A 27,009-nucleotide genomic window follows, 5' to 3' on the forward strand; every position below is an offset into this window, starting at 1 on the left:
CTCATTTATTTTGTCTCTTTCAATCCCATATTTTGAAAAGTGGTTCCTTTAGAATAGTGGCTTTCAAAAATTTTGGGATACAATCCTCTTGGCTGCCAGGTCACATTCCCATCCCCTCTCTCTTTCTGGCCGTTACATATAAACTATAAAGAATTTTGTTTTAAGATGCAAAGTGAAAGAAAATAGAAGCTGCAAATTCAAAGCAGACAAATAATTGCAAAGAATATTCAAATCTATTGAAAATTACAAATAAAATGATTGATTTATTTAATTACAGTAAAAATAATTTCCATCAGGAATTATAGGGCATATATTAGTAGTCCAACTACGTGCTACTTCATTGCTTTTTCACTTTTCAGTGAGATGGTGGGCTTGGTGAAGTGATATGAGTTTCTCAACATCAGGTGAATGTCACTCAGAAGAAATCACAGATCCCCATCTTCAGTAATTTGCAATCTGTTTTGTTGCTTTGAAAGAAGTTGGATGACTGTTCTGAAACCGCTCTCCACTAAGTATGATGGTAGAAAAGCAATAAAAAGAAATCTTGACCTTTTTCCACTGTGCAGGATAAGATTCTGAGATTTCTTTCTGCAATGAAAAGTCTTGATATGATTTTTTTCAATCTCAGATTCATCTCAAAATCATTTTGAGATCAGTTCTTCCTCCATCCTTCCTGTTCATTCCTCGTTGCAAGTGTTCAGGAATGGATGCATTACCCAATCTGGAATTTGGATTGAGAGAAGATCCTGAAATCTCTCTGACATGTCCTTATGCAGCTCACCCAGGTGTGCACTGTACACCTTAAGATCATCATCTGGTATTCTTTCTTTCATTTCCAACTCAGAGAGGCTCAGAAATTGGAAAAGGTCGTGGTGGCTAATGTTGCACTTAAATAGTGTTAACTTGAACAGAACTGTGGAGACAATTCCTTTGACTTTGATAAGTTTCATATAATTTCCTTGCAACTGAAGATTGATTTAATTGAACTTTGGATATATCCCTGATAAATAAGCAACATTATGCCTAATATTCTTGAGTTGATTACTGAATAAAGCATTTGTGTCTTCAAAGAATTTTATCACAGTTTCAAAAAGCACATAAAGGCATCTTAGGCAGTTTCCTTTTGGGAGCCTTGTGACTTCTGTGTGCAACAGCGAACATTCAAGCTGTAATCAATCTCAATACAAAGCTCTTGAAATATTCGAGAATTGAGAGCATGAGACTTGAATTTATTTACCCCTCCGATAACAGCATTTAATGATTTGGGCAGCTGATCACTTAGGTACTTTGTAACAAGATAGTGTCTGTTAGTTACATAGTAAGTGGTAAATATGTGTGGTACAGCTTTTTTCAAGAAAGTAATAACCCCACACCGGTGTCCTCTCATTGATGGTGCCCCACCTGTTGCTTAAGCAAAAATGTTGGTGACCGGAATGTTCTTTACTTTGAAAATTACTCAATAGCCAGATATATTGACTCTCCCTTCATATCTGTTTCTAGTTCTCTTGCAAATCATCTTTTATGAAGTGAATGTAACCAAGAAGCAAAGATTCGCTGCTTGGCAAAGTTGAATCATCCAACAGCAGAGCAAGTTCTGTTGCCGTAAGTGTGCTACACAAAGTGTCTTCCAAATTCTCAGATATTTCAATTATTCATTGTTGAACACAGTTGTCACTAAACATAATTGTTTTAATTATTTTGTCTGGTGACTTATATTCTCCAACTGCTTGTAGAATCAGTTCTTCCCCATTTGTAATCCCCCTCTGGATTTAACAATGAGTAATCAAATGTTGTACAAAGTGTGCAGACTATCACAGTTTTGTTGTGAAACATGCTTTGAAATGATTTCTGTTTCTTCAAATTTTCACAAAGTCTTGTTTGTTTCATCAGAGTGTATTCTCTTCAAATGTTCAGGGAGCCTTCAAATATGATCAAGATCATTCCAAAGGGAAAATTTTGAACTTTACCCATTAAATGTCTGATTCACAGGAATTGTGTCATTGTGTGATTAGAATATGGGAATTGTATCAGCTAACACTGTACTACAGTAGTGAACAGCAATAGTGTGCAGGCTGGGCCTGGAAATAACACAGTTTCCTCAGTCTAGATTTTTCATGATCTACCAACTACACAAGTGTCACATTGCTTTACAGCAGCTATAACACATTCTGAGCACAGTCTGGGTTAGCAAGAGATGAGGGGATTATGTGATTGTTGTAATCAATTATGAGGCACTGAGGATGAAATGCTTATAAGTAATTCATTTCTTAAATTAATCCTGTAATTCCTCAGCTGCGCCTCTTGCTACCAAGTACCCTCCCCTCAATGCAACTTTTATCTTTATCGCCCCCTTAGAAATGCTCACTAGTCCCAGGGAGGTGATATTACCCATATTGGGGAACATACTTTCGAAGAACAACATCGAATGGATGTTTGATCTCAGCAAACAAGTTTTCTCACATCCTAGAGACTCAGGTAGGAGCCTCTCCCTCAGAAGTTGCCGTTGTAAGTTACTGTAAATGCAGCTTAAGCAGTAAAGTTTCGAGACACTGGAATCAACTTCAGCTGGTGGTAGTACTCACTCATTTCAAGACTAACATGGAAGCTATTGCATAAGTCACATTAAATTTCAATCATAAACTGTGTTGCATCCATTTTTATCTGAGTAACACTTCTCACCAGCTATAATTACATGGAAATACCAATCTTATTGGGCTGAGGCATGACAGAGTACGCAAGAACGTCAGACCATTGAGGCTTCTCTCCACGCATTCCAAAATATTCTTGAATGTTTGAGGGCTTGATTTTAGTGTGAGCTGTGAAAGGGACTGGATGCCAATGATAAGTTGAGGGAATGTGGATAGAGTTTCATTGTGTTTCTTGCAGGTACGTTTGTGTGTGTTGGGGCACAGAGAGAGAGGATAAGAGAGAAAATCTGATGTGTTTAAAAAGCACATGAAAATCATTTCTGTATTGCTGCATTGAAAAGAGTTCGCATTCTTGAAAAAGGCAACTAGACCAACTTCTTGTTCTGATGTGCTAAAAATTGGTAAAGATCTGATCTACTGCCATATATCTTTTATCTCACACAGAATACTGGAGGGACCATCAATTCAGGCAGTGTCTAAATGTTCTGATGTAGGGTCTTGGCCTGAAGCATCAACTTTTTATTGTCCTCTGTAGATGCTGCCACACTTATTGAGTTCCTCCAGCATTTTGTGTGTGTTTGAACATAGAACATCACAGCGAAGAATTTAGTCAGGCTTGTGAAGCATGACCTGCCCCTCACAAAACCATACTGACTATCCCTAATCAGATTATGCTTTCCAAATGCTCATAAATCCTCAAGAAATTTGCTCAGGGTTTTCAGCATCTGCAAAATGTCTCAAATTTATGCTTTATTTCACATTTCCAGGACCTGACATTTCTCGATTTTGAACAATAGTGACACATATCCAACTTGAAATCTTAAACTAAATTTGAGCAACAAAATCTTATTCTTTCAAATCTAAATTTAATTCTCTGATTCTCAAACTCCAATATCCATGAACAGATGAAATAAAGCACAACTGATGTTGAGAAAGACTGTAATGCTTCTCAGGATTTAAATGGTTGCAGAGATTGTTCATAAAATATATAGCATGACAATGTTATCACTCAATAAGTCCTGATTGAGATCTTTAAAATATGTTGTCTGATTGGAATTCACTCTTATGTTGTTGTAGGATGCTCTCAACATTGACAATAGGCCCAGATACCACAAAAATAACAAGATCATTTGGAAAAGTAAATAAACATACAGAAGGTTAATTTATTACCATAGATAACATACAAAGATTCAGATACACAGTTAACCATTGTCTGATGAGGATTTTTAGATATTGTGATCTTATCACAACAATTTAAAATTAACATTTTCTTCTTTCCAAAGTTGTCAAAGCCAATATACCTAAGAAATTGTGTGAGAGAGATGTAGGCTTAAATACTCTAAGGCACCTATTCTGATATTTTTATAAAGATGGTTAATAAAGTAGATTTTTTTCAAGAATGTAATTCCTTAACTCAAAACTTTTGTACTTCCTCTTTCATAGTTTGGGTAAACACTATTGGGTTAGGAAAAGGCAATCTCCAAATTGGCTTGCCTTATCAGGAGGAAAGATCTCTATGATAAATGCAGCATTATTCAGGTTTGGATAGAATTCTTACATTGCATCAATATCTTGGTTTAATTTTGAGGTTAGTGTCCACCAGAACATTTCCAATTTCAATACAAACAATCCCCAAAATTCTTCTGAGTAAAGCAATTTCTGTCAGCATGGGAAAATGTTAAAGCAGAATTTCCACATGGAGATTAAATTGCCCCACATTATTGTGGTCAGACTCAATCCCAATACATACATATTTCTTTTCTTGCTTTGCTCTGATTATCTTATCCATGAGAACACATTATAGAACAGCCAAGAAGCACAGACAGCACCATTCTGGATTTGCACATTTACCACAGGATCCACACACTGTCAGAAACTTCAGAAAGAGCTGTCAGATTTACAATGTAATGACAGAAATTGGTGATCATTCCATTGAATTGCAGAAGTTTGTAGTATATAACTTGACACATGACAGTTGGATTTTCGAATGATCTGATCTTTTCCATTTTTGATTTTATCACATAACATCTATATGTTTTAAGTCCACTGAAGATTTCTAACTGTATCACCTTTTTGGATAGAAAGCTTCAAAAACCAATGACTCTACAGAGCCAAAAACTACTTTCACCTTGCTCCACCTAGTTTTATGAATCATAATATATCTCTCAGCTTCTTCTGGGGTAATAATTTCAAATTAACTTTTATAAAATTTATGTTTCTACTCCAGAAAATAGATTTTTCTCATGTGTTGTGTGTAATTTACTGTTTTTTTTTGTTGCTGATCAAATTGAATGGAATTGACTTTATTACTTATGTCCTTCAAATACTGTTACGTCTCTGTTCAAATGTGCAATGTGCAATTATAGTAATTTATAATAAATATTGTCTACAACAGATTAGTCAATATAACATAGGAATACAGTAGTGTCAGCATGAATTAAGCAGTCTAATGGTCTGGTGGACGAAGTTGTCAGGAGCCTGTTGGTCCTGGCTTTTATGCTGTGATACTTTTGGTAATTTGATACTTTTCTTCTTTACAATCAATGAGGTGATCATTTTTTGTCTCATGATTTTGCCACATCTGCAACATTTGGGTCTTTATTTGTAACATTGAATCAAAGGAAGATTTTTATTCCAAAGCTTTAGCATGACATGTATGTTCCCTCTGGATGAATTATAAAATACTTAAAAATTATTTGCCAGAACCATTATTTAGGTTTAACTGCAGTGTTTCAGAACTGAACGGAAAATGAAGTGAAACTAGAACAGTAATCTGCAGAGCTGAATTTTGCAAAAACATTCCGGGACCACTAAGCTTCATGTGGCTGTATTTTTTACCTCTTTATGGAATTCAATGAGGCAGTCGTGCTTTACACAGATTTTCACGCTCATAGCTTTGGAGATCTGGGCCTCCACCAGATGAGATCTAGCACAAATACTGAAACCCTGTTGAATTTAATGGGAAGTAATGGCTGCAGACAGAAAGGCTGGTGGACTTCTTAATTTGATTTATGTCCATGAGTTTAAAGTTTTAAAATTGTTTTTAGTGCACATATGTTTTTCTTTGGTGCTTTAATTTTGTAAAAGCAATTTAATTTCAAAGTATTTAATTCATATTTCCCAAGTCTATATGAATGCTTCTGAAAGTGAAAGGTGTCTACAGATGCAATTTCAACAGCAGCTTTGATAGCCGGCGATCCTGGGGGATAGAGCCTCAGCAGCTGGTAGCTGCCTTTCTGGTAGTGCAGCCAACCACTTTCAATCAGGTCTCTCTGGTCAGATTGGAGATGAGTTCTAATCAGAAGACTGCACCCCAGACCAAGCTGAAGAATAGTTTTATCAAAGAATGGGTGATTGATGATCTCAGGGTCAGGGAAAGAAATATTTTTAAAAAGTATCTATTTCAGTCGATTCATTTCTCCATTGTTCATGCTACAACCGGGGTTTTTTGAATCTGAATGACTCCATTCTCCTTTAAAATCCAACACAAAAAACTAAGCTGTTCTTTCCAAATTCCTTGTGCGAAACAATAATCAAGAAACTTCAAAGTGTCATAAAACGGTTATACTTTTCGGTAAGATGTTGTTCTTACATAGGTGGCAGTGTCAGGGATACCCTAGACTCCTATTCGGAAATGCATTACTGAATGTATGTTCTGACATTAATACTTTAGCTTCAGTCTGAATATTTAGGTGTGATGACACAAAGGAGCACAAGTGAATAAAAAATGGTTGAACTTCTTGCTGTAATCTCAAGTTGTACAAAAGATAACCAATTCTTGCCATATTTCAGGTTCTTCAGACTGACCAACTGAAAGCATGCTTATGCCATAGAATGTCATCTTAACAGAAAAGGCCTGTAAGCAAGAGATTGGAATCAGGGGAAAAAAATGTATTGAATAGAATGAGTTTGAGACATGCCTACACAGGAACTAAATGGCCACTGATTCATTTAGATGAGTAGTGACCAATCTAGGATTCAATCCTACCCACTATTTGGTAAGCAAGAGTTCTGAAATGTTATGGAAACTTGTAAAGCAGATTTTCTTTAAAAAGATTTATATACAGTACCTCTAACCCATTCCATTGTGCACTGGCGGCTATTGTTATCAGTATTAAATAATTTATCTTATTGACAAGCTTTTTAACTAGACTGAGATATCTCATTTAAAGATTTGTGCTATCTAAAGATGTTAGTGGACAGTGAAAACTTAAAGGCATACTTGGCTATATCTAAACATCCAAATTACAAAGAAAGATCCAAATGTAATCTTATACTAATTAAATAGAAGTAATTAAACAATAAAAATAATGTTTTTTAGAACCTTACTGTCAAATCTAGCTTCAAGTCATTGCTTCCGCCCTTGATTTAGGCCGCTGAACTAGTTTTCATTCTGATGTGCTTCCATGTCAGATTGAGGTTGCGATTGTTGCTGGTCAATGATAATTTTGTTGTTTTTTACTGACCTATTTGAAAGCTTTAAGAAGAATTGGAGTTTTATAATTTAAACTGAATAATTTAGGGAGGCAATATGTGAGACTGTACATTCATGGAAATGTCCTGAAATTGAAATTGACATGTGGTGAAGATTTGATTTTTTTTATCATTAAAGGTAACACAGTGCCTGGGCAGCATGTGGTAACTGAATTGTGCTATAAACACAGTAATTTATTACACAGGTACAGTAAGTACTTGTTAGTTTCCAGCTGAACTGATCCTATGAGCAGAATTTATGTAAAAGCTTCATTTAGCATAATCTAAACTTAAATGATTCTATTTAACATTTGAAATATATTTCATTTGCAGTTTTTAAATGACATGATAACCAATTAGCAGGGCCTTATCACATGGATTTCTCAGGATTTACTTTACTCTCTAAATACCATTGTTTTAAAACTGGAAGTTGTAGCTATAGTGGATTTTGAAACCAGACTTAACACATTTTTCATGATTAAGTTATCTTTGCTGGTTCAGACAGAAAGCATACCCATCAGGTATTCAAGTGCTGCCATTTATACATTGCAAATTGATCGGTAATATATAAAAGGTAATTTCAATGTAAAACTGATCATACAGATACTGATATTTAGGATGGCTCTTTGGAAACAACCTCATGATGTTATTTTAATATGGGGCTGGGTGAGCAAAACAAATTTCAGGTAAACATTTGAAACAATGAGCTAGACAGTAGGACAGTAAATAAGGTTAAAGGACACAAAGAATCTGATGATATAGGTGTCTGCCTAACAAAATCTTTTGGATATTCATTATAAAAATTAGTAAGCAAGTTCTTTATGGGATTTTTAAAGCATTTGTGTTTTCTTAAAAGTACAAACATTGGAATTTATTTTCTTAACTTGCTTAAATATAAACATTGAAGAAAACAAATTAACTTCTAAACATTCTGTAACACTTAAGAAAGTATTAAAAATGTTTTCTAAAGTTCTATATTGCAGTTGGCCATGAGAGTGTAAAATACTACTTGCATGAAGCACACCAGAACTTTCATACCTTTGAAAAGGCTACACTTTGGCAAATTCTAAACCTTACAGTATTAAATCCACAAAACTGACAGCAACGAAAAAATTAGGAACTCACCATTACCCATTGCCAACACTTGCATATTCTCAAACTCCAGAGTTGTGTAAGCAGGATCTAAGGCTGCTGTGTAATCTGGCAAATCCATTTCTATCAGAGCTTTCGACAAGCGCATGTTACCAAAACTCCACAGTCCTTCTTTCAGCGAACTTCTCTGAAGGTTGATGACCAGTCTGCCAGGCTTGCATTGACTGAGTCTCTATCAGCTATGATGTTTAACAAGTATTTTACTTAAATGAAGCACAAACTACTAGTGATATATGCTGACGAGGGGTGGAGGGATTTTCATGTTAATATTTAATCTCTCCTTCTATCAATATGTTTTTTTAAAGGCACTGATTTCTGAAGCAGCTTATTATTTAATGACATGCAGTTTGCTGATCTCAGCTACTGTTTCATTAATAATTGTTAGTGAAAGATGATTGGACCAAGCAGAAATTATATTCTGCTTTCTTTCTTCTATCACTTTATTCTGTCATCTGCCATTGCTAAACAACATAGCAGGAAAGAAGATGAAAGGAAGATAGAGTGAGTTTCCATGTGTGATATCATGTAAAGTTTATATAGACTGTAAGGTTCAAGAGTAACCTTACTTTGAACGACCAACTACAGAAAGCTCAAGTTTTCCATTTATTAATCATGTTAAACAGCATGTATTAAAATACTTGCAGTCTAATATCAGCAATGAACTTGTGTTGCAATCAGTATTAAAATAGCACAAATAAAATAAAGCTCACACCACTGGCATTTTTAATTAATTTAAATACTACTCGCAAACTGCAGCTAGTCATTACCCTGAAGTAGCTTTCAGTGACATATGCAATTAAATTTGAGTTTTTATGCAAGGAAAAGTGGCTAATCGAAGTTTTGCAATCGGTAAATCAGTGTAAGCCATGTTATGGGACAATGCCTTTAACTGCACATCTCCCTTTTCCACTGTAATCATTAATGACTCAGTTTGGATCCCCATTCTACCGCTGTTTTCTTAACTCTGAACATTAGCACCCCAGTACATTCATTTGTGCACTTTGTTTCCTTTTCCTGCTTACAGTTTGCCAAATTTAGATTCTACCAACTTGACTTTTTTCTTGCAATGATAAACAGAATTTTCACCATCTATATTACTGCAATGTTACTTCCATTTTATTGAGAGTCAGATTGGATAAGCTTTTAAAGGTGCCTGGAACAAACTGGATCCTGATAATTGGAGAAGTGCAATATCATACTAGAAGCTGATATTTCTCCATTGCTAAACTTTAAAGTCAGGAGTTCATCACAACAAAACACTAGTGTAGCTTCCATTACTTACTTCTCCAAATACTTCTGCATTTACCAACTGTATAGTTTAATGGCACGCCCAATGCAAAGAGCAAATGTGTTATTTTTCTTTATTAAATAAAATAAACAAAATTTTAAAAAACTGATAAAAAGAGAGTATGCTTTTGTTTTTTTCTTAATTTCCACACTATTTTAAATTAAAAATACTAAATCGACTACAAATATTCATCACTAATATCAGATAGAAACAATTACCATTGCCTGGTCAAACTGATTTTGACAAGGCCTTTGACAAGGTCCCACATGGGAGGTTAGTTAGGAAGATTCAGTCGCTAGGTATACATGGAGAGGTAGTAAATTGGATTAGACATTTCCTCAATGGAAGAAGCCAGAGAGTGGTAGTGGAGGATTGCTACTCCGAGTGGAGGACTGTGACTAGTGGTGTGCCACAGGGATCAGTGCTGGGTCCATTGTTATTTGTCATCTATATTAATGATCTGGATGATAATGTGGCAAATTGGATCAGCAAATTTGCTGATGATACAAAGATTGGAGGTGTAGTGGACAGTGAGGAAGGTTTTCAAAGCTTGCAGAGGGATTTGGACCAGTTGGAGGAATGGGCTGAAAAATGGCAGACGGAGTTTAATGTGGACAAGTGTGAGGTATTGCACTTCGGAAGGTCAAACCAAGGTAGAACATACAAGGTAAATGGTAGGACACTGAGGTGTGCAGTAGAACTGAGGGATTTGGGAGTACAGATACATAATTCCCTAAAAGTGGTGTCACAAGTAGATAGGGTTGTAAAGAGAACTTTTGGTACTTTGGCCTTTATAAATCAAAGTATTGGGTATAAGAGTTGGAGTGTAATGGTGAGGTTGTATAAGACATTGTTGAGACCGACTTTAGAGTATTGTGTGCAGTTTTGGTCACCAAATTACAGGAAGGATATTAATAAGGTTGAAAGAGTGCAGAGAAGGTTTACAAGGATGTTGCTGGGACTTGAGAAAATGAGTTACAGTGAAAGGTTCAATAGATTAGGACTTTATTCCCTGGAGTGTAGAAGAATGAGGGGTGATTTGATAGAGGTGTATAAAATTATGATGGGTATAGATAGAGTGAATGCAAGCAGGCTTTTTCCACTGAGGCCAGGGGAGAAAAAAACCAGAGGTCATGGGTTAAGAGTGAAGGGGCAAAAGTTTAAAGGGAACATTGGGGGGGCTTCTTCACGCGGAGAGTGGTGGGAGTGTGAAATGAGCTGCCAGATGAAGTGGTGAATGCCAGCACACTTTTGACATTTAAGAAAAACTTGGACAGGTATATGGATGAGAGGGGTATGGAGGGATATGGCCCAGGTGCAGGTCAGTGGGACTAGGCAGAAAAATGGTTCGGCACAGCCAAGAAGGGCCAAAAGGCCTGTTTCTGTGCTGTAATGTTCTATGGTTCTATGGTTCTAAGATTTCATTTCAATTAATTTGCTCCTTCAGTTTATCACTCAAGAGCTGAAGCGAAAATTGTATCAATTATGGGCAAAATCCAAGAAGATTGATTTCATTACCATTTGCAGTGACTATAGATTAAATGATTGGAAACATGAATGTCTCAGAGGTGTAGGCAGCCTATGTGATCAAATTAGTGAAAAACTGCAGAAGTATGCAAGAAAAAGGGGAATGTTTTTCTTTAAAACAAGAAGGCTAGAGTTTAATTGTAGCAATTGTGCTGCAACTCGACGAAGTGTGCATTAGATCATATTTGTAATAACATTTAAATTCTGCACCACTCATGTGAAGAACATGAACTGGCATTGAAATCAGTGCCACACAGATTCATAGGAAGAACATCCACTGGCCGATTACAACTTCAGGGATTAAATTAGGAGAGAAGCACAAATTGTTTGTAATCCTTGACAAATAAGAGGTCAGGAGAGACTTTGATTGAAGAAATTGGGATTTTGAAAGCCTTGATAGTGTTGTATAACTGTAGATCAAATTTTACTTGCAGTTCTCATTGGTCTGAGAAATACTCACTGAACAATAAGATTTTGCTAATGTCATTTCTCTAGACCATGTTATTTAAAAGGGCCAAGGCATTCTTTTGTGCTTAATGTGATCAATTATCTCTTATAACTACAAATAAACCCTCACACGTGTGCTTCAGAAGCTTTGCTCCTGGCCATTAAGTTCACGGTCATTCTGAATTCCTGTCCTCAGGACCTGCCCAGGCTCTGCTGCTGATTTCTGCCACACCTCAGTTTACTTGGGCGAGAAAATCTGCGGATGTTGGAAGGACTCCTGTCCTGATGAAGGGTCTCGGCTCAAAGTGTTGACTGTTTATTCTTTCCATTGGATACTACCTGACCTGCTGAGTTCCTCCAGCATCTGGTGTGTCTTGTTCACAGTTTACTTAGTTGGTTCTAAAGAGTCCTGACACCATAAAAGGCATCGTGTGAATGCAATTCAAAAGCAAATGCCTGAGGAACTCATCAGGTCAGGCTGCAACTATGGAGGGAAATAAACAATTGGTAGTTCAGGACCCTTCACCAGGACTGTTAAGAAAGAGGGTAGAAGCCAGAAAACAAAGTGTAGGGGAAGGGGAGGAGCATGAACTGGTAGCTGATAGGTCATCCCAGGAGAGGGGAGAGGTGGAGGGAGGGGAAATGGGAATGGTTTGAGATGCCTGGAGCTGAAAGATGGAAGAGGCAAAGGGCTGAAGAACATGGAATTTGGTGCATGGACCATGGAATAAAGGGAAGGAAGTGAGGAACTAGAAGGAGGAAGGTGTGGGTGATGGGCAGGTCATGAGGGTGGGAAAGAGGAAAGAGCAAGGGTAATGGGACAAGAGGAATTATGGAAAACAAGATTGAGGGGCACAGAGGGGATGGTCTGCAGAAGTTGGAATAATCAATGTTGATGCCATCAAGTTGGAGACTACTAAAATAGAATATCAGGTGTTATTCCTCTACACTGTGTCTGTACTCAACAGTAAGTAAAGGAAGCCATAGACAGACATGTCATTGTGGGAATGAGAAAATGGATGGCCACCAGGATATCCTGGCTGTTATGGTGGATGGAGTGAAATTGTCCAATGCAGCGATCCTCCAATCTGTATCTTCTATCACCATTCCCATCCATTCCTGTTCTCCCAAACTTCCCCATTGCCTTTATTTTCCCTTCATTCCTCTATCTTCCCCCATCTTCCTAAATTTTCCATGACCCCCCTCCAACCCTCAACACTCCTTTGACCCCAGCTCAAACACCTTCCATGTCTTCACCAATTGCTCCAACCTTCTTTTCTCTGAGACAGAACATTCTGCCCTCAGCATGGGCTTGACCTTTGCTTCCCTATCATCCTGACCACACCTCAATGACTTCCATGGCCACCATGACACCAGACTCTTCTTCCATCAGCTGCATTTCCAGGCCTACTTCTTTGGCAAGAATTCCTTACCCCACTGCACCCATGGAGGACCCCTTCTCCTGCCTTCAACCCCCTCCTCAAAACAGGCCACTAGGCCATCTGTCCACTCTGTTTTTTCCTCATTTCTTTCTGCTAAACAGACATAATCAGTCTTGACTTCTCCACTTATCTCACCTGTTCTAACCATACCCCTCTGAACGCACTGAGGCCAGACAGAGATTAGAGAAGCAACACCTCACCTTCTGTCTTGGCAGTCTCCAACACTGATCTGTCTAATTTCTGATAACTTCTTCTGTTTTCCTTTTTCATCTCCCCTTTGTTTTCCCTAATTGCTTCATCCCCGTTCCCCACCCTCATGACCTGCGCATCACCTATATCTTCCTCCCACTGATTCCCCTGTTCTTTCTAATTAATTTTCTGGTCTAGTGTCTTCTCCTATCAGATTCTATCTTCTTAGACCCTTTGTTACTTCCACCTATCACCTCCCAGCTTCTCACATCGTTCCTACATCCCACTCTCCCCTCTCTTCCTCCATACCACCCCACCTCTCACCTGGATCTCCCATCGTTGAAGAGTGGTGAAGAGTAGTGCTTCACCTTGTACTCCTCTTCCTCATCCCATCCCTTGATTCTGGCTTTTGTCCTCTTTCTTTTAATCCCAATGAAGTGTTTCACCCTGAAATGTTTCAGTCTATAGATGTATTTCTGTCTATTGATGCTGCCTGACCTGCTGACTTCCATGAAATCTTTTTTTTTTTTTTTGTACTTTGCTTCTGATTTCCAGCATATCTTTCTGTTTCGCGGGTGACAGCATTTTCCTTCTTTACATTTGTTGTTGATTTAAAATGACAAGGGAAGTAACAGTAAGAGATGAGGTTTTAAGGCAAAAGCTTGTTCAATTCCTTGTTTACAACAGAGTTACCTAGATCACAGTAAATAGAAGAGAGAATGCCATCCCTTAGGTCTCCAATCATGGTTGTTTGTTAGCAAATTATAACGCCAAAAACACTACGTGTTGACAGTTATGGGCTTAGAGGCTTCAAAACATTGGCACATATTCCTTTGTAGAAACTAACTCAGAAAATTTTAAGTATAATAGTGAACTATATCTTCTGTCCTAGCTTTTATGACATAATTCCTGACAGATAGCAAGGAAGGGTAGGTGCTGTGGGTTGACAAAGCTTGGACACAACATCCTATGAGGATCTATCCCATAGGTAGTGGGTAACAGGGTCGATGGCTGTAAGTGTTGCTTTAGATCACAAAACATTCAACTCTCATCCACTTCCAAACCCCATCTCTACCAATGTGATGACAGAGCAAGTCAGTATGGATGAAAAATTGGCTAGCAATTTGCCCTTGCCCATTTTCCACTCTTACTTAATACCAATTTCAACCACGGAGAGAATAATGACTGAATGTAAACAGGCTGAACAAAAGACAGTATTGGGGTGATTTGATAGATCTGGTAGATTTCTTAGACCTTCTTTGGTAGATTTCTTTTCCCAACTATGAAGCCACAACCATTTTCTCCCATAAAATTTAGCAAAGATGAAGCAATCCAATTCAAGTCAATGTAATCAGAGAAACTGATGACATTGATTTGAGTCACTTGTACCTGATCAATATATGTATTTACTGGGATATGGGTTTAGATTTAGGGTTGATATTTAGGGTTCTGAGTTGGATGATCAGCCATGATCATACTGAATGGTGGTGCAGGCTCGAAGGGCCGAATGGCCTACTCCTGCACCTATTTTCTATGTTTCTATATCTAATGTAATTTAACTCTATGAACCTTCAGCAAACTCTGTTCATTAATAAGGACAGAAAGAACACTGAGGGCCAAAGTAAATAAACATACATTTCCATTCCAATACAAATTCAGGTTACAATAATAATAAAATAACATCAGCACCATGCTTTTATAGCTTCTGCTTTTTCTTCTATTTATTTTTCTACTGAATCCTCATCTTCACCATCCTGTGTTCTTTACATTAAGAGCCAGACAAATTTAAAACCTGCAGTTTCTTTGCAGGCCATCCAGGTGCAGCTGAGATTCTGCTGGCATGACTCATGCACCTCTGTCCCGTAGTGCTGCATGTGCTTCCAAGTCGGCACTGGGGACTTCTGTCAGGTGGAATTCCTGTCCCACTGCTGTTCTGACAAGCGAACCATCTATGTGAAAATCCAGGTCCATAATTTACACCAAGCCACAGAAGAATATATTTCAAAAAAACAAATTAAATTAAAGGAGGGAAAAGCTGATATTTTATCCAGGGAGGTTTGCAAGTAGGTTGTCATACTCTTGAATCAACAATACCAACGTGCATTCACGTACAAACTGTAATAATATAAAACTATCCTTAGCAGTGAGGTGTAGGGAAAAAGTGGATAAACTGCTGCAGAACCAAAGTTGTGAGAGTGAATTAAGGCTTAGAGATAGCTAAGGAACTAGCAGCAACTTTGGGATTTTTGGTGATCAAGATATATGCAGAGAGAGGCAAATATGTAAGGCAGAGGCATTTTGTAAGTGGTCACTTTTTTTGGAGGCTATGAGGTCAAATTGCTCCTGTTGAGCTCAAACGTAGGCTTTGGTGAATGCTGGGATTCAGTCAGGTTGGTAAGTCATGATCTGATAAAATCTCTTCTCTTTCTAAGTGAAAGGGACAGGGATAAAGAAAATGTTAGGTAGGCAAGTGGCATGTTCCTCCTGTAGAATGTGGGAGATCAGGGACACTTCCAATCATGACATCTGCAGGAAGTGTGCTGAGTTGCAGCTCCTGTCAGACCACAAACAGCAGAAGCAGCCTGAGTGTGGAGAATAGGTTTAGCAAGTTAGCAAGAGTACAGGAAGAAAGGAGATGGGTGACCACTAGAAGCCAAAGGGCAGTAAGTAGAGGTAGAAACGTCCCATTGGTTATTGGTTTATCAAACATCTATAGTTTTGGAGGGAAGGCCTTTCAGTAGAAGATGCAACAGCTTTGTGGCACAATAGTTGACATTGGCGTACAGCAGGGGAGAGAAATGTGTAGATGAACAATGCTGATGGTGAATCGCTGGGGAGAACAGATGAGTGCTTCTGTGGTTAAGAGTAATACTCCAGAATGGTAAATTGCCTCCCTTGTCTGAATGACAAGGATGCCTCTAGTTGGACAGAAAATTTTGAAAGGAGAGGGCGAACAGCTAGATACTGTGGTACATGCTGGTACAACTGGACTGTACAACCCTGTGACTCTATAAAGTCTGAGAAGTGAGCAACATCTTGGTTACAGAGACAGTTTTGAGGAAGCTTTTAAAGCATTTGAGAAAGGTGAAGTCAGAGGATTCAGGACAAGAATTCCAATGCATCACCCTTCATGCCGGCTCACATTGCGTTTTCCTATAATATCGCATTTATAAAACTCACAGCTTTGTTTTTTTAATCCTTCCATTGACTTCGCCCCTTCCCAGCCCTACAAACACTGTAATCCAGCCTTATAAATCCATAAGGTAACTGCAGTCCACCAGTGCTGGCCTTCTCTATCTATCATTTCTACAGCTGGCAGCAGTGCCTCAGATTCCTGGATTCCAGCTGTGAAATCATTGCACACCTTTCTGTACCTCATCATACCTTTAAAATGCTCCGTGAAATCTACCTCCTACTTGCTAGTCATAGTGTCATGCAATATGGAAAAACACCCTTCAGTCCAACAATTCCACGCCAATCACAAATCATCCATTTTTACATTCATCCTACCTTGAAGCATTTTACTCTCCCCACATACCATCAGTTCTCCCCGGATTCGAGTGGGATTCGCCTACACACTAGAGGGAATTTACAGGGGCCAATTTGCCTACCAGCCCCCCTGCACATTTTTTGTGGTGTTGGGATAGAAGCCAGAGCATCCAGAAGGATCTCGTGTGATCATGCAGCTCCGTACAAGCGGCACTTGGGGTCAGGTCACTGGTCCTCTGGGGGATTGTTTCTGCTTGCTATGCCTCTGTTCCAGCACAGAAACGAGCTCTTTGAAACACACAGTGCTAATTGTTAAGTATTTCTGTAGACTAATCCCCATTACCAAGCACTTTGCCCATAGGCATCACTGTTTTGTTGATTCAAAAGTCCGCCCAGATCAGGAGTTCACATCCTTTTCACGCCATGGACCAATACCACTAAGCAAGTAAACACCCAGGTTGGAAACCCCTGGTCTAGATACTCCTTAAATGAGAGTTTATGCCACCAGTACTCTCCCAGAGCAATACTCCAACTGCCCTCTGGCTGAAAAAAACCTTTCATTACAACCTCACTAAACCTCTTACTCCTTACTCTACATTTACCACATATTTTAATAATGCAGCTGAATATTTATTGCTTTAAATCCATCTTGTCTTTTTATTGACTATTTGGTCACTTTTCAAATAGTGAATTGATCATAATGTCCCCCCGAGTTTTTTTTTCACCTTATGCGATGTGGAAATGTGTTTTCATAATGTGTGTTGTATGATCCTTATATCATGTTCCTGAGAAATGGCTTGGAGCCTTTTAATATTTTAAATGCTTTGAAAATGCAAGTAGTTGTTGCCGCATGGGTCTAAGTGGCTGAAGTGATTTATCAGTGGAAGGAGATTACAGAATGAGGAGACTTTGTAGACATAAATGAAACCATAGATTAGAGGAGGGTGAACATAGGCATAAAGCAGAATTTATATTGTGATGATTTTGGGAAAAAAAATTATGCTGTGCAAACGTTTGTAACTCACTGCTCAAAAAATAAGACATAAAAAAAGGTGCAGATTCAAAACACTTTTGAAGCTTCATCCCACCCTACATGTTTGTCTAATAAAACTGCAGAATCTGCCAGCCATATGAATGTCTGTGATCTATAGATTTTTTTCCTTTTGAAGTGCTCAGTGTGATAAGCTGCAGTAGAGACTGGCTGGAAGTCAAATTTATGTTAATCAGCAGATAAAAACAGGGAGATATTAGAAATAAAGTGATTTTCTACTTCTTAATGTTTTCACTTCTCACAATTTCTCTCAAACCCCTGAATTCCATGTAGAGACTTTTATTACACATTTTGCATTGTGTTAATGATTTATCTATGTGCTCATCTCAGTTATTCAGCAAATAAACAACATCATATCAACATACCTTGATTCGAAAGAGTTTGTGGACATTTTGGTCTGCGTTTGTACAGTGTTCCCAGCAAGCAAGATAAGCATTTCTGTTTGAAATAGCATGCATTTTATTTTATGACTTAATAAGTGACAGTTTTAACATGATAGCATCCTCACTGGCAATGATCAACTTTGTACAAGCTGATATGTCCTTTACCTGCTTAGACATTTATATTGGTACTTGTTATTTAAATTCATTTACACTAATGTACAATTAAAATTATGTTTTAAGATCAGTAATAAAGTCACACAAAATTTTGTCTTAAGAAAATACTCCATTGGAACATTTAAAGTAGTTTCGCTTATTATTAAATGCTGAGGAAGTACTTTGGTGTTCATCCCAAATTAAGGGTGCCAATTTATCTGGTTAAATAACCTCAGAGAATGTTCATCCTCCTTTCCAAAAACTCTTCATTTCATGAACTAGGGCTCTATTCCAGAGCTGTGGAGCTTACCCGTGCTCTGATTTACTACAATGATGGGGGATGCAGTGCAGGGTGGCATACAGGTTCAGAATGCATTGTCCATGTGAGATTTTTGCTGATAATTACCTCCATCAAACAGTACAGCACAGTACAGGCCCTTCAGCCCATGAACGTTTGGCTAAGCTTTTAACCTGCTCTGAGATCAATCTAACATTCTCTCCTACATAGCCCTCCATTTTTCTATCATCTGTGTGCCTGTCTACAACTCTCTTAAATGCCATTAATATTTCTGCTTCTACTGCCACCACTGGTAGTGCATTCCATGTACCCACCGGACTCTGTAAGTGAAAAAAGCTCACTTCTCTATACTTTTGTTCATTCACCTTAAAATTATGCCCCCTTGTATTAGCCATTTCTGTCAGGATAACGTCTTTGGCTGTTCACTTGATCTATGTCCCGTATTATTTTGTACACCTCAATCAAGTCACCCCTTGTCCTCATTAGACAAATTCCCCAATCCAGACAGCATCCTGACACAATATTCCATGTGTGGTGTAACCAGCATTTAATACAGCTGCAACTTATGGCTCTTGAACCTAATCCCCCAACTAATGAGGGCCAACACACCATACACCTTCTTAACAACCCGATCAACTTGAGTGACAACTTTGAGGGATTTATGGACATGGCCGCAAAATCCCTCAGTACCACGACACTGCTAAGAATCCTACCATTATCCCTGCATTCTGCCTTCAAAGTCGACCTTCCAAAGTGAATCACTTCACACTTTTCTGGATGGAACTCAATCTGCCACTTCTGAACTCAGCTCTGCATCCTATGTAACATTGAGTCTCCAGCCATTATAAACAACGGTGATTTCCTAAGGGTTCAGATGTAAAATGCCAAACAGAAGGATAAAAAGAGAAAGATTATGCTTGCACTTTTCATTGACTATAACTTCCAGATCCTTGAGGTTGGGAGATGGAGAAGTCCCATATGCCAGTAATAGTTGGGTGAGCAGAGTGAGAGGCCATGCAGGACCAGAGTAAAGAAACAACTTGTAGGAGATGAGCACTGACCTATCTTGCAGAAGTGACTCCTGGTATAACGCAGAGAAGGATGAAACTCGGCGAATTTGTGACCTTTTAGCCAACCAAATACACACACACACACACACACACACACACACACACACACACACACACACACACACACACACACACACACACTCTTGCTCATACCATTTTCCTCACCGTCTCCTATCCCTCCCATGCTGATTTCACTCCCTTCTTCATTTCTTCCTCCTTCGTTCTCCCAAGCTCTGAGCTCACATCCCTCCACATCTCCACATCTATTTCATGCTCCTTTGTCCTTCATTTGCCCTATTTTCCCCATCCCTTTTTCTCTTGATTTCAGTGCACTTTCCCCTCCTGTCCTTACATTGGCTTGCTCCAACATCTAGCTGCTGATTGTTTGGTCTCAACCGGATCGAGGCCACCCACAGTCTCTTTATAGGAGTATTGTCTGATTTCCAGTTACCTGGCTTTATCCTGTCACAGCAGCCACAAGGCCCAAACCCTGTGGCCTTGCACAGAGTCACCAAACATCTTCCAGCAGGCCTTGGGAGAATCTTATGTTGTTCAAAAATGGCAGAGAGTGCCTACCAGGAAGTGGGTTGTGCTTTGAGATATGGTATCCATCTAACAAAATCCTGCAGAAGAGGAAGCTTTCAGCCCCATTTGTTTTGCAGTGATTCTGGAAATACATCTTCAGAATAACTATAGTATTTGCTTTCACAGTCTACTTATGGTACTGTTCCTTAATATTGATAATCATAGAGAAAGTTGATAAGGAAAATGTAATTTGATCATGCTTATATGTACTTTAAGATGGAATTTGATTAAATTCTCACAAAGTTTATCCTAAGCATGTTTAAGGCCTGAGGAATTAAGGTAGTGGAGGTATGTGTATGAAATTGGCTTGCAGAAAATGGAGTTTTGTTGTTTTCCACACTGCAGGGCTGTTGCTTTCATGATCCCAGTGCTGGGTCCATTAGTATTTTGATATCTATTCATCAGTTTGTAGATAATGCAGTGCTTGCAGGTGCGGTTATCAGCAAGGAGGATGGTAATGGACTGCACAAAAATATTTTAGTACGGCAGAATGGGCAGGCAAGTGGCAGATGAAATTTAATACACAGAAGTGTGAAGTGATACAGGTTGGAAGGACAACTAAATAATTGAAACAGTTCTAAAATTTGTGTAGGAATAGAAGGAAGGGTGGATATAAATGTACACATTCTTGAACTAGACACAGCATTTTGAGAAGGTGCTTGGTAAGATGTATATAATTGCGGAAGTCATTTACAGAAGCAGAGTAAAACACCAGGGAAATTATATTGAATCTGCATCAAATATTATTAAGCTACAAATGCAATATATTTTTAAATCTGGTCATCCCTTCTTAGAAAGGATCTATAGGTCCTTAAGAAGTTATAGTATAACAATGGAGATACTTTAATTGGATGAAAAGATGGGATTGTTTTGAGCAAATAAATTAAACATAAATCCGATAAAGTTCTCAAGATTGCATCCATTAAGATGGGATAAAGAAAGGGAAATTGTTTCCAAGTGTTTTAATGACAAGAGGCAAAGATTTACAAGGTTGGGCAAAAGATACGGGGGGTGGGGGGGAGATGTGAGAAAATATTTTTATGTAGAAGGGTGGATGGTTTTCAGTGACTGTAAGCATAGTGGAAACAGAACAGAAGAGGAAAATCAAGAGAGAACAGCTTTAATATTTGAATGAAAATTAACTACAGAGCTATGGGAAAGATAAGGGAATGGGACAAGAGCTGACATGTATTGCTTCGGTGCTGAAACAATTCCATGATTTGAGTAAATGGAAAAGCAAGTGCTAATGATTAGGAAAACTTGGAGTTCCCTGAGGATGACTTCACTTCAACCTAGTTATCCCTAATTTCATAAAATACAATTAGTAACTTAAACTTTATTACACCCTGTGCAAATATATAAAAAAATACTAGCCAGGGAAGTCATAATTCGTAATGTTCAATTACCAGCTAGCTTGGAATTCAGCTTCAAAGTTGTGGGAGGGTTCATATATTGTTTGCATTGAAACCGTAACAGCCATATTAATTCTGCAATTTAAAAAAGCATCTGCAACATTAGAAAACATTTGATAAGTTGCATTTAAACACTTATTGAATAGAAGAATACAAATTGTAAAAATTGTGAAATGGAATTAGATGAACATTATTGTTATCTTTTCATGTATATTTTGACCCTCACGTGTTGCTGTTAAGCTTCCCTGTGTGTTACGTGCGGGAATGTGAGAGGGCATTCTGGGTGGATAACCTACAAGCAAAATAAACAGCTGCACACTTGTTAGTCACCCCCTGTCTCTTGTGTGTATAATTCACTGCCACACAGCTTCCCATTGCCGCAAACATAACTGGCGATGATGTGTCAAGTTCTCACGTGATATTCATTGTTTTACTCTCTTTGTCAAGAAAAGTCCATGTGACACACTGGCGATGTACTGCCGTGTAATGTGGGTGAGTGAAAAGAAGGTGCCATGAGAAAACAGCCGCAGGAACATGGCGAGTGAAGAATCCGAGGGGAGGGAATAAGAAAAAGACAGTTAAATAAAACAATTTAGGCAGAGAGAGAGAGAGAGAGACTGACAGATAAGACTAGTTAACTTTTCTGGAATATGATTGTATTTGAAAATGGTTATTTGATAATGTTTGGAAGTATGGGACTGTATGACAATGGAATTCATATTCTGTAAGATTTGAATATTTTGCACTGGCAAATAAAATTGCAGATTATATTTATGTACCAACTTTTCTGACTGTGATGAATGCATGGCTGCAATAACATTTAATTTATTACTCAATCTTGTACAACCTGCAAAGCCTGGGGATAAGCTAAGCCTTTATGAGGACATAGTTAAAGCCTTAAAGGACCTCTATTCACCTAAACCTTCGATTATTGCTGAGATGTTTAGATTTCATAAAATGAATCAAGAGGAAGGTGAATCTATTTCACAATTTGTGGCAGGACTGAACCATTTGTCTGAACACTGTGATTTTGGGCAGCTGTTGAATGACATGTTACATGATAGCCTTGTGTATGGACTGCATAGTGAGACAATTCAGAAACACTTGCTTACAGAAGACTGGCAAACATTACAGAAGGCAACTGAGATTAGTTCATCTATGGAGATGGCAGCTAAAGAAGCACAGCTATTGAGCACATCTTGCCAAGTTCATAAAGTTTCTTTAAGAATAAAAACTAACTTTAAGAATAAGATACCTATTGACAATCAGTGTTATTGTTGAGGCAAAACTGGGCATTCAGCAAAAGAATGCTGGTATAAAGATTTAGATCGCCAAAGCTGTGGCAAAAAGGGACATATTGAACATGTCTGTAAAAGTAAAAAGACACTGTCAAAGTCAGAAAAATGGCTTTTGCAAAAACAGGAGGAAAGCCATGAGCACGATGGAGCATACTGAGGACAGATTGAGCGATTCACTTTGTGGTTGAAGCTTTGCATGTTTTATCTGTTTCGGGACACAAAGACTGCTAGTGTGTGACCGTGCAGTTGGATGGGGTGACCGTGAGGATGCAGGTGGACACGAATGTTGCAGTATCACTGGCATCAGAGACGGCTTACCAGGAGAAATTGCAGCACCTCACCCAGAAGGGGCAAGGTTGACTTTAAAAACCAACACTGGTAAGGTCGTTCCAGTGATCAGTACATGCTATTGTGGGATTAATGAACAGAGAGAAAAAATGTCCATTGTATATTGTTAAAAGTAGCTATCCAGCGTTTCTGGGCCGCTTGTGGTTGGAGCAGCTCAAACACAACTGACATGAAGTGCACCTGATTTGTGGGAGTACTGGTCTGCAAGAAGTCACAGTCATAGATTCATGGAAAAATACAGCACACAAACAGGCCCTTTGGTTCATTTAGTCCATGCCGAATCATTTAAACTGCCTACTCCCATCGACCTGCACTTTGATCAGATTAACTGTCTGACAAAAGGAACTTTTAAGATGGTGTTAAGTTTTTGTTTTAATAGCCCGACTGTGCTTTCTGGAAGGGAGCTTTTGGAAAAAGGCAGTTTGCTGGGTGGATAGCACCTGTAACAATTTTTCTTGCTTGCTTCTTTGTCCTGGACACATACCAATGGTGTTTTCTGCTGTTCTGACAGTTCACTGTAGTGGTCATACGTATATTGTGAGAGGATGTTGTGCCAAACCAGACAGCAATGGCTAACATGAGGATGTTCTTGATGACAGCAGTGTCGAATTGCACCAGGGAAGTGTTCCGGGGAAGATGGAATTCTATCAAGTGCCACAAGAAGTACATCCTCTGCTGATTCTTTTTGTTAATGAAGGAAATATGGTTCTCCCTCATCATGAGTTCATGTGAAATAATGAACCCAGGAACCTGAACGGGTGATAACTCTAGAGTTGCTGATTGTTGATGGTATTGAAGGCAGAACTGTGGTGAATAATGAGAATCCTGACAGATGTACTGGGGGAGTTGAAGAGCTGCAGTATGAATGCAGACTGATGTTAGCTGCATCGTCTACTGATCTGCTGGGTCTGTAGGTGAACTTCAGCAGATCTAGAAAATTTTGAGTTATGATTTTGAGAAACGACATGACCAGCCTTTCCAAAGTCTTCATTATGGCTTGAGTGAGTGCAACTGGCCTATACAATGAATCCAGTGATTTTTGAGATTTTGAGGACTGGAATAAAATGGATTTCTTGAAACATGCTGGAACAGTGTATAATTTAAAAGACTGACTGAAAATGTCTGTAAAGACTATAGACAAATGTTAGTGCCGTGTTTAAGAAGCAACTTATCTTAATTGATTTTGTACTCTGTGCCTTTACAACATGAGTTCTGGTAGGCTTTTGCAATTGCTTTCTCAACTTCTCTTGCTCATTCAATGAAATATTCACTTTTATACCCAGATCTTTCTAGATCCCAATTAGTAATTTACTTTTTATATTAATTTACTATTCTAGTCTGCCCTCCAAAATGTACATAGAGTCATAAAACAGGGGAACAGGCCCTTCAGGCCAATGAATCCACGTTGACTACATAGTCAATGTGGAATTACAGAGGCATGAGAGAGGAACTTGCCCAAGTGGATGGGAGGAGGCTGCTGGTGGGCATGACAGTAGAGCAGAGGTGGCTGAAGCTTCTAGAAATAGTTCACAAGATGCAGGACAGATGTGTCCCAGAGAGGAAGAGCTTCTCAAATGGTAGGGGTAGGCCACTGTGGCTGACAAGGGAAGTTAAGAACTGCATAAAATTCAAGGAAAGGGCATATGTGGTAACAAAAGTGAGTGGGAAGTTGGATAATTCAGAAAATCCAACAAAAGGCAACTAAAAAAGCTGTAAGAAGGGAAAAAGGTGAAATATGAGGACAAACTAGCCAATAATATAAAGCAGGAGACCAAAGGTTATTCAGTTATATAAAGAGTAAAAGGGAGGTGAGAGTTGATTTTGGATCACTGGAAAATGATGTCAGTGAGGTAGTAATGGGGGACAAAGAAATGGCAGATGAATTTAATGGGCAATATGCATCTGTCTTCACTGTGGAAGACACTAGCAGTGTGTCAGAGGTCCGTGAGATTCAGGGAGCAGGAGTGAGTGCCATTGCTATTACAAAGGAAAAAATGCTAGGCAAACTCAAAGGTCTGAAGGTGTTAAGTCACCTGGACCAGACAGACTACATTCCAGAGTCCTGAGAGAGGTTGCTGAAGAGATAATGGATCCATTGGTCATGATCTGTCAAGAATCATTTGATTCTGGCATGGTCTCAGGGAAATGGAAGATTGCAAAAGTCACTCCGCTCTTTAAGAAGAGAGGAAGGCAAAAGAAAGAAAATTATAGGCCAGGTAGCTGAGGAAGCTGAGCTACTGAATCTGAAGAATGCTCTGCCACAGACTGCAGTGGAGGCCAAGTCCATGGGTATATTTAAGGCAGAAGAAGGCAGGTGTAAGGGGTTGAGTGGGATCCAGGATCAGCCATGATGGAATGGTGGAGCAGACTCAATGGGCTGCATGGCCTAATTCTGCTCCTATGGTTTTATGGAATATCAAACACCTATTAACAATAAAACACACATGAATCCTCTTTTGTTAATACTTCCCACATTCCTATCAATAACTCCACATTGTACAATGCATCTCCTTCAAGGGAACAAATGTGGAAGTTGTCTAGGGCTACAATTACCTGGGAACTCACCTGGACATTAAACTGGACTGGACTAAAAATGCAGAGGCTCTGTACAAGAAGGGACAGAGCCGACTGTACTTCCAGAGGAGGCTCTGGTCATTCAACATCAGCTGTACAATGCTGCAGATATCCTGCGACTCAGAGGCAGCCAGCATTCGACTCTACGCTGTAGTCAGCTGGGGCAGCTGGGTGAGAACAGCTGACACCAAGAAGATGAATAAGCTCGTCAGGAAGGCTGGTTGTGCTCGGGGAGGGGGGGGGGTGGAACTGGATTCCCCGGTGCTTGTGTCTGAGAGGAGGATGCTGCAGAAGCGACAGAGCATCATAGATGTAATGCCCTGGTTCAGATGCTTCATTTTTTTTCTCTGGTATGCTGCTCTGTTCTGTGTATGCTGCTTTTTTGGGTTACTTTTGAAGATAAGAGGCAGGAGAATTGTATCCCATCCATTTGGGATGGCGAAATTTAGGGGAAGTTTCTCCAGTGAGGGACACTAAGGTTGGTCTTAGGGCTTTGTTGGGGGGCAAGAGAGAAGATGCTGGGGAGAAGTGGTTGTAGGAGTTGACCTGAAGTGGGGCTGGGATTTGACGAAGCCCAGGGAGATCGAAGAAGGATCGGTGATGGGGAAACTGCGAGCTCCAACCTGTGCACATTACACTGTTTCATTAAAATGGGCCCTTTTCTTTTCTTTGTTTTTCCTTTACTAACCCTTGAGTCAAATTAAGAAATATAAAGCTGAATCTTTTAGCTGTATGTGGAGTGTTGTTATTTTCTGGTACTGATCTGTAACAGGGTAACAAATCACGCAGCTTCCACACAAACAGGAGGATTTGGGGGGTTTTTGCACTTCAGTCTCCCACGTTTGGCAGGGCCGCAGATCGTCTTCCCTAGCTGACGAAAGCAGAGTGTTACATGGACAATCCCTCTCACCCCCTCCATGACGTACTGGACAAACAGAGGAACACCTTTAGGATCAAACTGATTCCGCTGACTACATCACTGACCACCACAGGAGGTCCTTTATCCTCTGTAAGTATATAATATGTGGTTTCATTGCACATCTGTATTTTACACTATTATTTTAATGCATATTTTGAATTTTTTCTTACCTCAATGCTTACATTTTGTATTTTAAAGTATATATTTCTGACTGAGCAACTTGCAACAATAAATTCTTTCTGGATAAATGCAGTTTTATCTTA

The 27,009-nt window shown here is 38.9% G+C and overlaps 1 protein-coding gene across 4 annotated transcripts in view; it reads right to left on the minus strand.

Moving 5' to 3' along the window:
- hnf4a (hepatocyte nuclear factor 4, alpha) overlaps positions 1 to 27,009 on the minus strand; it is a 141,574-nt gene that overhangs the window by 45,516 nt on the left and 69,049 nt on the right. Inside the window, exon 1 of one of the 4 annotated variants that reach the window (XM_059980564.1) lies at positions 18,072 to 18,134. The exons of 2 other annotated variants lie outside the window; for them this stretch is intronic. Coding sequence is in view for 1 of the 2 variants with exons in the window: in XM_059980563.1 (XP_059836546.1) it covers positions 8,247 to 8,361 (115 nt within the window). In the remaining variant the exon portion in view is untranslated. Of the gene's footprint in view, positions 1 to 8,246; positions 8,486 to 18,071; positions 18,135 to 27,009 lie in introns of those variants that run through there. One more of the 4 variants, XM_059980563.1, reaches the window with a different exon arrangement.

Source organism: Hypanus sabinus, chromosome 9 (genome assembly GCF_030144855.1).
Source record: "Hypanus sabinus isolate sHypSab1 chromosome 9, sHypSab1.hap1, whole genome shotgun sequence".
Taxonomy (NCBI): Eukaryota; Metazoa; Chordata; class Chondrichthyes; order Myliobatiformes; family Dasyatidae; genus Hypanus; species Hypanus sabinus.